The 14,024-nt window shown below is 45.0% G+C and overlaps 1 protein-coding gene across 1 annotated transcript in view; it reads left to right on the top strand.

Annotated features, from left to right (window-relative positions):
• The first annotated feature begins 1,530 nt into the window (after nucleotides 1-1,530).
• Nucleotides 1,531-14,024, top strand: part of ACOXL (acyl-CoA oxidase like) — a 365,308-nt gene continuing 352,814 nt past the window's right edge. Inside the window, 2 exon segments of the mRNA XM_025353945.1 lie at nucleotides 1,531-1,605; nucleotides 2,676-2,680. Coding sequence (XP_025209730.1) covers nucleotides 1,531-1,605; nucleotides 2,676-2,680 — 80 coding nt within the window.

The raw sequence follows: 14,024 nt of genomic DNA, 5'->3' as shown, positions 1-14,024 counted from the left end.
GAGGTGGAAGAGGTGGAAGACTAATTCTCCCCTCAGCCTTGCAGCGAGGAATGGGAGCACCCCCTCCTGCTTTTGCAGGGTTACGGGGTAGAGAGGAAGAGCAGCGCCCTCCTGAAACTGCGGGAGAGAAAGAGCAGCGCCCCCCTGAAGCTGCGGGAGAGGAAGAGCAGCGCCCCCCTGAAGCTGCCGGAGAGGAAGATGGGTGTGTTTTGCTCTGGTGTTTTTCTCCTGTAGGGTGGGTATCTCCAAGAAGATTTTCTGTCATTAGGCCATCCTTTTCATATCCTCTGGCTCTGAAATGTAGCCTGAGTGCGGTCTTCCAGGCTCAGGCTGTGCGTTGCATGGAAACATGCTAGGTGGCCAAAGAGGAACATCTCCTCCTGTGTCAGTTTAGGTTCATTGAGAAGTGGGCACCAAGATGAGACTAGATGTACAAGAGATTTAATTGGAGAAAACACCTGTGAAGGTTAAGTGGGAGGGAGCTGGATTGGTGGGGAGAACCCCCAGAGCAAAGGCCGTCAGGTCTGGCCCCCTTGAAAAGAGAGGGGCAGGAAAGGGTTGATCTGCGAAAGCCACAGACCACAGTGAAGTGATGGCAAGTCTCTGCAGGCAAGTGGGGGTCCCAGAGCAGGTCACCTCTTGGGCAGGCATGGCCTGACTCTAGAACCTCGTGAGGCTCAACCATCAGCTGGTAGCAGCCAAGAGATGAGCAGCCTCACGGTGAATGTAATTACCATCACTCTGTTAATTCGAAGGTGTGGCAGCTGGAGGCAGGTATTCTCAAAGGCAACCCTGAGTGGCAATCCTCATGGCCACTACAGTCCACCTCTTGTAACATGCATGACACTCCCTCTCCCCTATCTCCCAAATGCTGCTTTCAAGTCATCTCAGACAATTTTCAAAGCCCTGTGGAGCAGGAGGTGCTGCAGTCTTGTTTTAAGATGGTCTTGGTCGGATGCAGTGGCTCACGCCTGTAATCACAGCACTTTGGGAGGCCGAGGCGGGTGGATCAGAAGGTCAGGAGTTCAAGGCCAGCCTGGCCAATATGGTGAAACCCTGTCTCTACTAAAAATACACACACACACACACACACACACACACACACAGATTAGCTGGGTGTGATGGTGGGCACCTGCAGTCCCAGCTGCTCGGGAGGCTGAGGCAGGAGAATCGCTTGAACCCAGGAGGTGGAGGTTGCAGTGAGCCGAGATCGCACCACTGCACTCCAGCCTAGGCAACAGAGTGAGACACCATCTCAAATAATAATAATAATAATAATAATAATAATAATAATAATAAGATGGTCTTGTCTGGAAATCCTGTCAGACATCCCTCCTGGTGTCTGACTGTATTGAACACCCAGTCTATGTAACACACACACTGTGCACAGTATCAAACAAGCGTTATGATGGACACAGCTTTTCTCTCTGAGCCCAGGGTCAAAGTATCCACAGCCTCCCCTCAGTCACCAATTATTGGCTGTCTTGTTTTGTATCTGTTCTTCACAGGTATGATTTAAGCTTGGATGAAATGAGAGCTTTGACAGTTCAGAGAGTGAGGTTTGCCATGGGTCTACCTCTGTTAAAACGTGCAGTTCAGGATCTGGTAAGTGTCACTGTTATTTTGGTATGGGTGTGTGTGTGTGTGTGTGTGTGTGTGTGTGTGTGTGAGAGAGAGAGAGAGAGGGAGATTTTTTTTCTTTCCAACTTTTATTTTAGGTTTAGAGGGTACATGCGCATTTTTGTTATATGGATAAATTGGGTGTTATGGAGGTTTGATGTACAGAGTATTTCGTCACTCCAGTAGTGGGCACAGAACTCACGATAGGTGGTTTTTTGACCTTCACCCTTCTCCTACCCTCCTCGCTATTGTTTTCTTCTTTGTGTCTGCGTGTACTCGTGCCTATTGTTTTCTTCTTTGTGTCTACGTGTACTCAATGTTTAGCTCTCACTTATAAGTAAGAACATGCGGTATTTGGTTTTCTGTTCCTGTGTTAATTTGCCTAGAGATTTTGTTTTGTTTGCTTTTGTGACTTGCTAAGCCCGTTGATCTCATGCTGAGGGCAGCTGATAGACACGTCTTGGTGGAGGAGAACGTCTTCCTCAGGCCCCTTTTCTGCCGCACTCCCACTAACCTAAGGAACCCTTCCTTCGGCCCACACTTTCACTTCTCCAATCTCACAGGCAAGGGAATAGGAGTATCAGCAGAAGTAATAAAATATTTGTACACAAAACCAATATAATTTAGGGATAAAGTTAAATAGCTGGGAAATAGAAATAACTCATCTTAAGGGCTTTTAAAGCACTTTAGACTTATCCAAAGTTTATGTCTTATTTGTCTAAAAACTGTCATTCTAAATTTAGTGATATTATTTTAGTCAATTTAGCCTCATGAAAAAAGAAAGAAAGAAACAAAGAAAAAAATACGTGATTAGTGAGTTCCTTTGTGTCAGTATTAGGAATGATGTATTTTAGCCAAGTTCATTCAGCTTCATAGCTTTCTTAACACTTTACATAGGAAAAAATATATCTCAGCAGGGCGTGGTGGCTTACATCTGTAATCCCAGTACTTTGGGAGGCCAAGGTGGGCTGATCCTGGGCAGAGCCCAGGAGTTCAAGACTGGCCTGGGCAACATGGTGAAACCCTGTCTCCACAAAAAATACAAAATTGGCCAGGCACAGTGGCTCATGCCTGTAATCCTAGCATGTTGGGAGACTGAAGCAGGTGGATCACTTGAGGCCAGGAGTTTGAGACCAGCCTGGCCTCAACATGGCGAAACATGGCCTGGGCAACATGGTGAAACACCATTTCTACTAAACAAACCAAAACAAGACAAAACAAAAATTAGCCAGGTGTGGTGGTGCACGCCTGTAGTCCCAGCTACTTGGGAGGCTGAAGCATGAGAACCCCTTGAACCAGGAGACAGAGGTTGCAGTGAGCTGAGATTGCACCACCGCACTCCAGCCTGGGCAACAAAGCGAGACTCTGTCTCAAAAAACAAAAACAAAAACAAAACAAAACCCAAAAAGCCCAAAAAAACTAAACAAAACAAAAACTAGCCAGGCATGGTGGCCCACACCTATAGTACCACCTACTTGGGAGGCTGAGGTGGGAGGATCGCTTGAGGCCCTGGAGGTTGAGGCTGCAGTGAGCTATGATCGCACCACTGCACTCCAGCCTGGGCAACCAGAGTGAGACCCTGTCTCAAAATGAACAAACAAACAAAAAACCCCAAACCACCCCTCCTGTGAGAGCCCCTGGGGAGGAGCCTGAACTGGGATAGCTGCGGCTCAGTGGTGTGCTGAGGAGCCGGCCCTATCCTGAAGCAGCCCAGCCCTCTCCCCACCCAGCATGGTCTGGGAGGGAGAGTCTGAGGATTGAGGGATGGAGTCCTCCTCGTTCAGGAGACCGCAGGGGCGCCTTTCTTTGTGGAGCGTAGAACAGAGCTAGTGGAGGCCTGGGATCCATGCTTGAAAGTAGATCCTTCTCCTTTCCCCACAATCCCACCAACCTTTGGTAGGTTGTCTAAGGAGACAAGGACCAATCCTGGAGTCTTCTTAGGAAGGAATTACAGGCAGAGCCTTGGCACCACCTGCGCTGCAGTACTGCAGGCACCTCCACACTGATGAGGGCACTGCAGTGTCAGCTGAGCTGGAGAATGTGCAGATGGAGGTTCACTTGGCACAGGAAAACTCCCACATGACAGAGTGGAGCGTGCTTGCAAAGTGTAAAAAATCATTTCATACTGAGCAGTTTGGCAGAGATTTTCAAGCTAGGAAATTGCCTCTTGATGGAGCATCCATTTAGAGCTGTGAATACAACCAAAAAAGAAAAAAAAAAATACAAAAACAACCAACCTCTTTGCTGCCAACCACTCTCTCTATCAGAGTAGCCTCCAAGTGCATTCGGCATGGGGCTGGTTGGAAGGTGAAATCTTGGCCTGTGGCCAGCTTCTTGCTCCCTTAATCAGCCCAACATGTCTGTGGCTTAACTTAGCGTCAATACTCGAGACCCGGACGTGAGAGCTGATCCCTTAATGAGGCTTGTTAATTGCCACCCGACCCGCTGAGTCTGAAGGATTAGCCTCTGTAATCTCGTTCCTGATGAAGCGTGTTGAGCTCTGGATCCAATTATCTTCCTGTTTTCCTGGCTCACTTAGTGGCCTTAGGCAGCCTGGACAACTCTCTGTCCTGGGTGATTAGATATAATTCCTCCAGGAGGCACAGGATTGGCCCTAGACGATCCCTCCAGTCATTTCTGTGAATTATCTTGGCCTGTTTGGCACCTCTGTCTGTATGAATTCGCAAAAGCCAGTAAACCCGAAGGAAACCAAACTGTCGATCAGTGCGGCAGGCTCATCTCGCTGGGCGGATGTCATGAGACTCAGCGGCACATCTGTGTTTGAAGGCTCTCAAATTCCACCCTGTAAAACAGCTGGAGGAGCTGTCCACATCCAGTAATTCTAGAAGAAGTGTTACATGATTCGTCCTGCCTTTTAATAAAACGATTGAGTCATGGCTGTCCTGCCTGCTCAGGGAGCGTGGCAGGCCCGTCTTTGTTTCCCTGGACCCCCTTTCGTGTTGCTCTTCACTTTTGTGGATGATCCGATGAGCTCTGAGGCAGAACGCAGTGTATAATGTGTAATGATGATGTTCTAGGGGACAAATGAGGAGGGAGTCTCATTCGCTCCAGGTCTCTATGGACAGTCCGCAGGCCAAGAATAAGCCATTAGAATATTTCCACGCTGTGTTTTCCCCTCTGCCGTCTGTAATAGATTTTAGATGTTTCAATCATTTTAAAGGGAAAAACCAGTATGAGTCTGATTGCAGAGTGTGCGTGCACACACACACAGACACACACACACACACACAGTGTGAACACCATCATTGTTCTCTGTGCCGACCTCTGCACCTGTTTCTAGTGACGTCACCTTTGTGCACCTCAGCCAAGAGCTCTCTTGTTCCCCTGAAGTTTCCAGAATTGGATCCTGGGCAGGGAGAGTCACCAACTGCCTCTATTTCCGGATGCAGAGACAGAAGACCCAGGTCTTAACATCTGCTTTGTGGCAGTGTCTTGTCCTATGTGGGGACAGCTTCCTCAGAGATGCTCATCCCTGGAAGCTGACAGAGTCTGACAGCTTGCACTGATCTTCACCATAACAGACAGTGACAACTCAGGTTGACTGAGTACATGTTCTATGCCAGTCCCAGCACTAAGAACTTTAAATAGATGATGTCATTCAATATTCACAACATCCCTCGTGGCATTCCCATTTTACAGATAAGTAAACGGAAGCTGAGTAATTGGACTGAGGTTAGTTATATAATTAGTGAATTGTATATATAAATGACTAGTGAACCAGGGATTCAAACCCAGGTGCTCTGCTTCCTGAGCCCATGTCAAACAGGTGGTGCTTGGCTCTGTCTGCACGATAGAAACAGCCAGACAATTTTCAAAGCTCCTGCTGTGAAGGCTTTTGCTCGGGCCAATGAGGTCAGCATTTACATCTTCCAGGTGACCCACTGTGCATCTGGGGTTGAGGACTGCTGCACTATGCCTCCTTTCCTGCACCCTGTCTCCCCAAAATTGTTCCCATTAAGCATTTGGTCCCTATCAATCAGGGTTTGCGGCTGGCTCGTAAGGAAACTGCATCTCAACATTACCTTTCCCCAGGAGGGAGCCAGCTGGGATGAGGCTGCTTTCAGCCAAGTGTAGTGCGGGTTGGGGACAGATACCTGGATAATGAAAATCCTACCCCTGACTCCTTCCTCCCACCACCACTCTACAACCATTCTCTCTCTCACCCAGAGTTCTAGTTTTTATCCCCATGATCCACACGAGTGAGGGGCATAGTTGCACCATCATTATCTAAACCAGTGATTCTCAAAGTAAGGTCCTGTGTGTCCCCAAGACCCTTTCAGGTGCTACCTGGAAAGCATATGTCCAACTACGTGCATGTAAGACACTGGATATTCATCATAAACTTCAACCAAAACAACATATCACAGCAGACAGCACAAAGCAGACGTGAAAGTGCAGCTATCTTTTATTGAGCCAGATATTAAAACAATGTGAAACAATGCCATTCTTCTCATGAGTTTTTTGAAATTATGATTAGTTTTCATAACAATTCTGCCATATGATAAATTGACAGCTATAGCCTGGACAAACAAAACCTCTTTGGAATCCTCAAAAAAGGTCCAGGGACCATAAAGGTTGAGAGTCACTGATCTAAATCATCTACTATTTTCTCAGGAAGCTCAGTCTCAGCAGATCAGAGGGGAACTAGTAGGACATTGGTTGCATTTCGTTTATATTACATGTATTATGATTATTATTTTTATCAGAATTTTAGGTAATCTCCATTTGAGGTGTTTTTGTATTTAGAGAAATACCAGGTGGGTGATCAGATCTAAAATGGAAGAACGTTGTAAGGTCAGCTCACCTTAGAAGGTGTTTGGGAATGCCAGGGAGGATGGTTACTTTTCTACTCACATCCTGAGAGAAGAAACAGCCTTTCCCAGGAAGCATTTACATTTAAGCCCTGAGAGTGTTGTGCAAAAGGAGCTGAGCCAGGAATCTGCCAAGAGGCTGAGATGCCTGTCCTGTCCCAGTCCCAACTCACCCGGGCCCCGCCCTGTTGCCCACAACGTCCAGTGCCAGCCCCAGTGAGTGCTTCAGACTGTGACCGCTATACTCCCCCACCCATCCCAGGACTGGCTCCTGACCGACAGACAGACTCTGAGCTCTTGGCTCTGCTGCCCTGGCCTTGGCTCCCCCTTGGCCCTCTGGCTGCTGTTTGTACTGGAACCCAGGCTTTTCCTAGTGGGCTGTGACAGGCTCCCCTGGCTCTTAGTTCTATGTACTGTCTTTGGCAGGAGTCCCTGTCCCGGCTCCAGCTCCACAGACTTGGACACTGGCCACTTGGCCAGCACTTTGGTCAGGCCAGCCCTGGCTGCATGGGATATCTTGGAGGATTTGGGCAGAGACGATAGGACAGAGCGGTCTGTTTACAGAAGTCCCTCTGTGTAGATTGGCACCTGAATGCAGTTGTCATCTGTGATAGCCACAGGGATTACTTGAAAGCGGGGCATGTCAGGGAGTGAGCTGGACCTGCCCCGGGACTCCAGTGCAGCTGGAATCATGGTGCTATTTGTTTTTTGACACTGCCACCATTCTGCATAAAAAACACCCTTTTCATTCTAAGCCTTCATTATTACTCGTGCAGTGAAATACTATGTAAAAAAACAATAATTTCTTGCTACCTTTTGCCAAGTCCCTTCCATGTGCCAGGTGAGGTGATTTGTTCATTTTATAATTATTTATTGAACACCTACAGTGAGCCAGGCATTGCTCTAGGGGCAGTGAACAAAGCAGGCAGAAATTACCTGTCTCAATGGAGCTTACATTTTTGTCTGGGAGGAGTCAGACTCTAAACTAATAAACAGTTAAATTTCTGGTATGTCAGATGCTGGGGACAAAAATCAAGTGTGGTAAATTGGAAAAGAAGAAGTTAAATAGTCTCTGTGAGCAAATGACAGGATCTTTTATGTAGAAAACCCCAAGATTCTACCAAAAATCTGTTAGAACTAAGAAATTCAGCAAAGCTACAAGATAAAAATCAACATGCAGAAATCAGTTGCATTTCTATACATTGATAATGAAGAATCCAAAATGAAATTGAGAAAACAATTCTACTTATCGTAGCATCAAAAAGTATAAAATAATCAGGAATAGACTTACCCAAGGAGGTAAAGACTTGTACATGGAAAACTACAAAATTGCTGAAAGTAATAAAAAGAGATACAAATACATTGAAAGGCATCCTATGTTCATGAATTGAAAGACCTCATATTGTTAAAATGTCAACACTACTAAAGCAATCTACAGTTTCTTTTTTTTTTTTTGAGACGGAGTCTCGCTCTGTCGCCTAGGCTGGAGTGCAACGGCCGGATCTCAGCTCACTGCAAGCTCTGCCTCCCGGGTTCACGCCATTCTCCTGCCTCAGCCTCCCGAGTAGCTGGGATTACAGGCACCTGCCACCACGCCCAGCTAGTTTTTTGTATTTTTTTAGTAGAGATGGGGTTTCACCATGTTAGCCAGGATGGTCTCGATCTCCTGACCTCATGATTCGCCCGTCTCGGCCTCCCAAAGTGCTGGGATTACAGGCTTGAGCCACCGCACCCGGCCGCAATCTACAGTTTCAATGCAATTCCTATCAAAATCTCAAAGATGATTTTTGCAGAAATAGAAAAACGCATCCTAAAATTCACATGCAATCTCAAGGGACTCTGAATAGCCAAAACAATCTTGGAAAAGAAGAATAAAGTTAGAGGCCTCTCACTTCCTGATTTCAAAATTTACTGCAAAGCTACTGTAATCAAAACTGTGGAACTGGCATAAAGAGAGGTGTAGAGACCAACGGAATGGAATAAAGAGCCCCTAGAAATAAAACCTCACATACGTGGTTAATGATTTCTGGCAAGGGTGTCAAGACCATTCAGTGAGGAAAGGGCAATCTTCTCAACAAATGACGCTGGGACAACTGGATATCTACAAGCCAAAGGATGACGTTGGAACTTACCTTACAGCATATCCAAAATTTAACTCAAAATGGATTAAAGACCTAAATGTAAGAGCAAAAACTAATAAAAAATTTAAAGAAAACATAAAGAAAGGGCTTCATAACGTTGGATTTGGCAATGATTTCTTGGATAGAACACCAAAAACACAGGCTTTTGGAAAACATAGGTACATTTTCAGAATAAAAATTATCTAATCATTAAAAACAATTTTTAAAATAGTAAAAATTTGTATAAAAATAAACTGGACTACATCAAAATCAAAATCTTTTGTGCGTCAAGGGACACTATCAACAGAGTGAAAAGGCAACACATGGAATGGGAGAAAATATTTCATGTTATATATCTGATAAGGGATTGATATCCAGAATAGATAGAGAACTCCTTCAACTCAGCAAGAAAAAACCAAACAACTAGATTTAAAAATGGTCAAAGAGTTGGAGGATGTTTCTTCAAAGATATACAAATGACCAATAAACACATAGAAAGATGCCCAACATCGCTAATCATTAGGGAAATGCAAATCAAAACCACAATGAGATACCGCTTTGCACCCATTAGGATGGTTACTATAAAAACAAAACAAAACAGAAAAGAACAAGTGTTAGAGAGGATGTGGAGAAATTAGAACCCATGTGCATTGCTGGTGGTGATGTGGGAATGTGAAATGATGTAGCCACTGGGGAACGCAGTGTGGCATTTCCTTAAAGAATTAAATACAGAATTACAGTGTGATCCAGAAACTCCACTTCTTGGTATATTCCCCAAAGAAGTGAAAGCAAGGGCTCAGACAGCTGTTTGCACATCCATGTTAATAGTGGCATTATTCCCAATAGCCAAAAGGTAGAAACAACCCAAATGTCAATCTGGCAGATGAATGGCGTAACCAAATGTACAAAACGTGTGTAATACATACAATGGGATGTTATTCAGCCTTAAAAGGGAAGGGAATTTTAATACACACGATAACATGGATGAACCTGGAAGACATTATGCTGAGTGAAACAAGCCAGTCACAAAAAGATAAATGCAGTATGCTCTTACATGAAGTATTTAGAGTGGTCAAATTCATAGAGATTGGAAATTCAAATCCATAGAGTTTCCTGGGTCTGGGGGAAGGGGCGAATGGGAGTTAGTGTTTAATGGGTGCAGATTTTCAGTTTGGGAAGATTAAGAAGTTCTGGAGATGGATGGTGATGATGGTTGCAAAACACTGTGAATGTACTTAGTGCCAGAGAATTGTACACTTAAAAATAGTTGAAATAGTTTTATGTTGTGTATATGTTAATTTTTTTAAGTGAAGATGTAAAGGTGCTCAGAAGAGTCGGAGGGACAGGTGGGGGCCTCATGATGAGGTAACATTGGAGCAGATGCCTAAGAGGTGGGGGAGTGAGACAGCTGGAGGTTGGTGAACAGCATCCAGGCAGAGGGAACAGCAGTCATGAAGGGCCTAAGGCGGGAGTGTCCCGGGCTTGTTAATGGAATGACAGGTGCCATGTGGTGTGAGCAGAGTGAGAGAGGAGGACAGAGGTGGTGACAACCAGGGAGATGATGAGTCTCTGGAGTATGAAGGGCCTTATGAGGCATTTGATTTTCTTCAGACCGGATAAAATGGAAGGCCTTGGAAGGACTGAGGGGAGCAGGACCTGTCTGACTGGGTCTCTGGGCTGCTGGCTTAGGAGTATACTATATGAGAGGCAGGACTGCAAACAGGGAGCTGAGCAGTCACCAAGGAGAGAGGTGCTAGCTGGGACCAGAGTGACTGCAGTCAAAGTGATGAGAAGTGGCAGGAATACAGATTCTACTGAAGGTCAAGCAGTAGACAGACACTGATAATGGAAGTGGAGTGAGAGACAGGAAAGAAAACACGATTCCCTGGTATTTGGTCTGAGCAAATCAACTAGAAGGATGGGGTCACCATATACTGGGTGGGAAGCCTAGAAGAGATGTTAGGTTAAATCTGGAGCTAGTCTTTAGATGTGATCATCTAAAGATGTTTGCGATGTTTAGGGTCAGGGTACGGGGAAGCCATGAGCATAGAGATGAATTTAGAGCCATAAGGCTAGAGGGATCCCCATGGCATGGGTGTTGACAGAGAAGGGGAGGTCCAAGGGTGGAGCCCGGTGCGAAGGACCAGAAAGGAGCCTGGAGAGAAGTGGCCATAGAGGTAGGGACAAGTGTAAGAGGGCTCATAAGCATTTTACATACATTACTCCATTAAATTATCACAGCAAATCCTAAAGTATGGTGCTCATTTTACAAGTCAGGGACTAAAATGTAGATAGAAAAGGTAACTTGTCTAAAGTTCAATAGTAAATGAAGCAGAGGCAGGTTTCAAGCCAGCTGGCCCAATTCCACAGCTGTGTGTGGTGAAACTCCACCCTGCAGTCTTTCTGTTGTGATGGGGACAGAATAGAGGGATGGGAGAATTGAATCTTGTAACTCAAGATGAGTAGGAGACCCTCTCTGTCTTCCATGTGTGCACTGTCTTGTGGGCCGGGGCTAGAGTGCATCCATCACAGGACAGTGGTTCAGACAGGGGCCGTCAGCATAGGCAGCCCTCCTGGTTGAGCTGGGGTGGACACTGGCCACGGAGGTTACACAGAGCCCAGCACTGACCTTCTGTGTGTATGTGGGGTTGAGGGAGGCTGTCCTCATGATAGCACCTGGGGAGAGGCCACACCGCTTCAAGGATTTGGGGCAGATGTCCTATTTTGGGGCTGTCCGAACATAGAATGCGGGTAGCATTAGTGGTTTCCAGTGGCTGCCTTCCTGCCACAAGACAAAGCTGGTCTTGGGCTTGTGAGCCGAGTTCAACTATTGGAAGCTCCCAACGGGACCAGCCAGCAGGCAGGAGTTTCATGCAGGTAGAGAAGGCAGGGTTAGGATTCATGTTGGCAGCAGCGGCCATGCCCAGTTGGGGCTGTGACTTCTGGGCCACATTGAACCTCAAACACTGCAGTGTTTTTCCCTATGGTTCCTGGCACCGGGGCCAACTTGGCTCTTACCAGTTTTCCAAGTCTGCTTTTCTACCTTCTACTGATGCTGTGAGGCTTGGATAGATGAGTCAGTTACAGATAGACACTATACAAAGATGCACAAACCATCACTGGGAAAAATGCTGGAAAATTTCTCATTATCCAAAGTAATGCATGTTCATTACAGGAAAGTTAAAAATACAGACAGGTGGAGACACATACACAATTGCAAAATTCTGTTGTACAAAAATAACTGGTAACAGGCTTACATATCCCAATCTGGTCTTTTAAAATGTATCATATATGAATTTTTACTTACATTGTTTTTAAAAGGGCATATGGGATGGTCATAGTACAATTTTCTCACCATCGTGCAGTGGTTATGGGTTTCTGATTTTGCAGTCAGATAGAACAGGGTTCATGACTGGCTCCTTCACTGAGGAGCCCTGTGGCCTTGGGCTAGTTTTTGAATTCTTTGCATCTCAGTTTCTTTCTCTGTGAAGTGTGGATGATAACAATACTTACCTTAAAGGGTTGATGTGAGGCTCAAATGGCATAACACATGTTAAGTTGTCCAGACAGTGTTTGGGCACGTAGGAAGTGCTGAATGAACGCTCAGCGGTAGTACTGCTTGACCATCCGGTTTTTTTTTTTTTTTTTTTTTTTGAGACAGAGTCTCACTCTGTCGCCCAGGCTGGAGTGCGGGGGCCGGATCTCAGCTCACTGCAAGCTCCGCCTCGCGGGTTTATGCCATTCTCCTGCCTTAGCCTCCCGAGTAGCTGGGACTACAGGCGCCCGCCACCTCGCCCGGCTAGATTTTTTTGTATGTTTTAGTAGAGACGGGGTTTCACCATGTTAGCCAGGATGGTCTTGATCTCCTGACCTCGTGATCCGCCTGTCTCGGCCTCCCAAAGTGCTGGGATTACAGGCTTGAGCCACCGCACCCGGCCGACCATCCAGTTTTTAAGTAGTCATGTGGTATACTTATCTCTCACAGTGTAGAATAATTGGAACAATATTTGCTCATGGGCCAAAAATTATAAGCAACCATTAATTTCCTTTAAAATGAATATAGAATGCTGCATAAAAGTAAGCTTGTACATCAAGCTGGTAATGTCAATAAGATGCATTCATTATTACCTGCCACCAATATCAATCGATTCTGTAATTACACTAATAATCATAAACATTTTCAAAGTAAGTAGGAATTTGGTAGTAAGCATGTGCTGCCAGGGGAAGAGGTATTAAATTTGAGGCAAGAATTTGGAAAATCTTACACTGTCAGGGTCCTGCAATAATGTCGTGAAAAGAGAAAAATATCTTTAGACAGAGCCATGGGAACGTCACCTTTCATCAATCCTGCACTGGACTTTCCTGGAGTACTCAAAGGCCCTTGGAGAGAGCAGAAGTACATGGCTACAGCCTTTGTTACAGAATGCTCCCAGGATCTGTGCAGCTGGCCTACTATGTGGCCCCTGGAACCAGCAAGAATTAAGAAGGGCCACACATGGAGGACATGGTCAGAGGGTTAGATTTTCTTGCAGTGGTAACTGGAGTCCTTGGAGGTGTTCGCTATGGTGCGGGGAGAGAGGAGGGAAGAAGAAACACAACGTGACGCTTAGTTTAAAAATGTTGTTGTACCTTGATCCAAATTTACAGATTGATTCAAAACATATATGGAAATGCAAAAGACCTAGAAGAGTTAAAGCAGTTCTTAAAAAGGACAAAGTTAGAAGACCCACTACATGACTTCAGCCCTTATATTATAAAGCTGCTCAAGATCATGGGGTATTGGCATAAGGAAAGACAATGAGATCAGTGGAATGAAATGGTGAGTCCTGAAAGAAACTCATACATATATGACCAATTGAGTTGCCAAGGCAATTCAATGAGAAAAGCAGTGTCTTTGCAATAAGTGATGCTGGAACAAGTACATAAGCATACAGGAAAAACGTTAACTTTCATCCCTACCTCATGCTACACACAAAACTAATTTGAGACACATTAGACACCTAAACAGAGACTCAAAAATTACTACATTTGTAGAATAATAGAGGAGAATGTCCTATTAGGATAGGCAGGGGTTCTTAGAGGAGACTCAAAAATCACTTGAATATGTAAAAGAAAGTATGTTAATGAACTGTCTACATTAAAATTAAAAACTGCTGTTCATCAAAAGACACCATTAAGAGAATAAAAAGGCTACGAAGTAGGAAAAAACCTGTAATGCATTTATCTGACAAAAACTTGTGTCCAGATATAAAGGATTTGTGCCCGTACTATATAAAAATCCCTAGAACTTGGTGATAAAAAGACAAACAGTCCAATTTTTAAAATGTGGCAAAAGACATGAACACTTACAAATGGCTGTTAAGCGTATGAAAATATGCTCGTATCTCTAGTCATCTGAGAAATACATCTTTTTTTTTTTTTTTTTTTTTTTTTTTTTGGGGGGCTTACCTTT

Source organism: Theropithecus gelada, chromosome 13 (assembly GCF_003255815.1).
Source record: "Theropithecus gelada isolate Dixy chromosome 13, Tgel_1.0, whole genome shotgun sequence".
Taxonomy (NCBI): Eukaryota; Metazoa; Chordata; class Mammalia; order Primates; family Cercopithecidae; genus Theropithecus; species Theropithecus gelada.
Note: the sequence above shows the minus strand (reverse complement) of the source record. Positions and strands in the feature narration are given on the sequence as shown.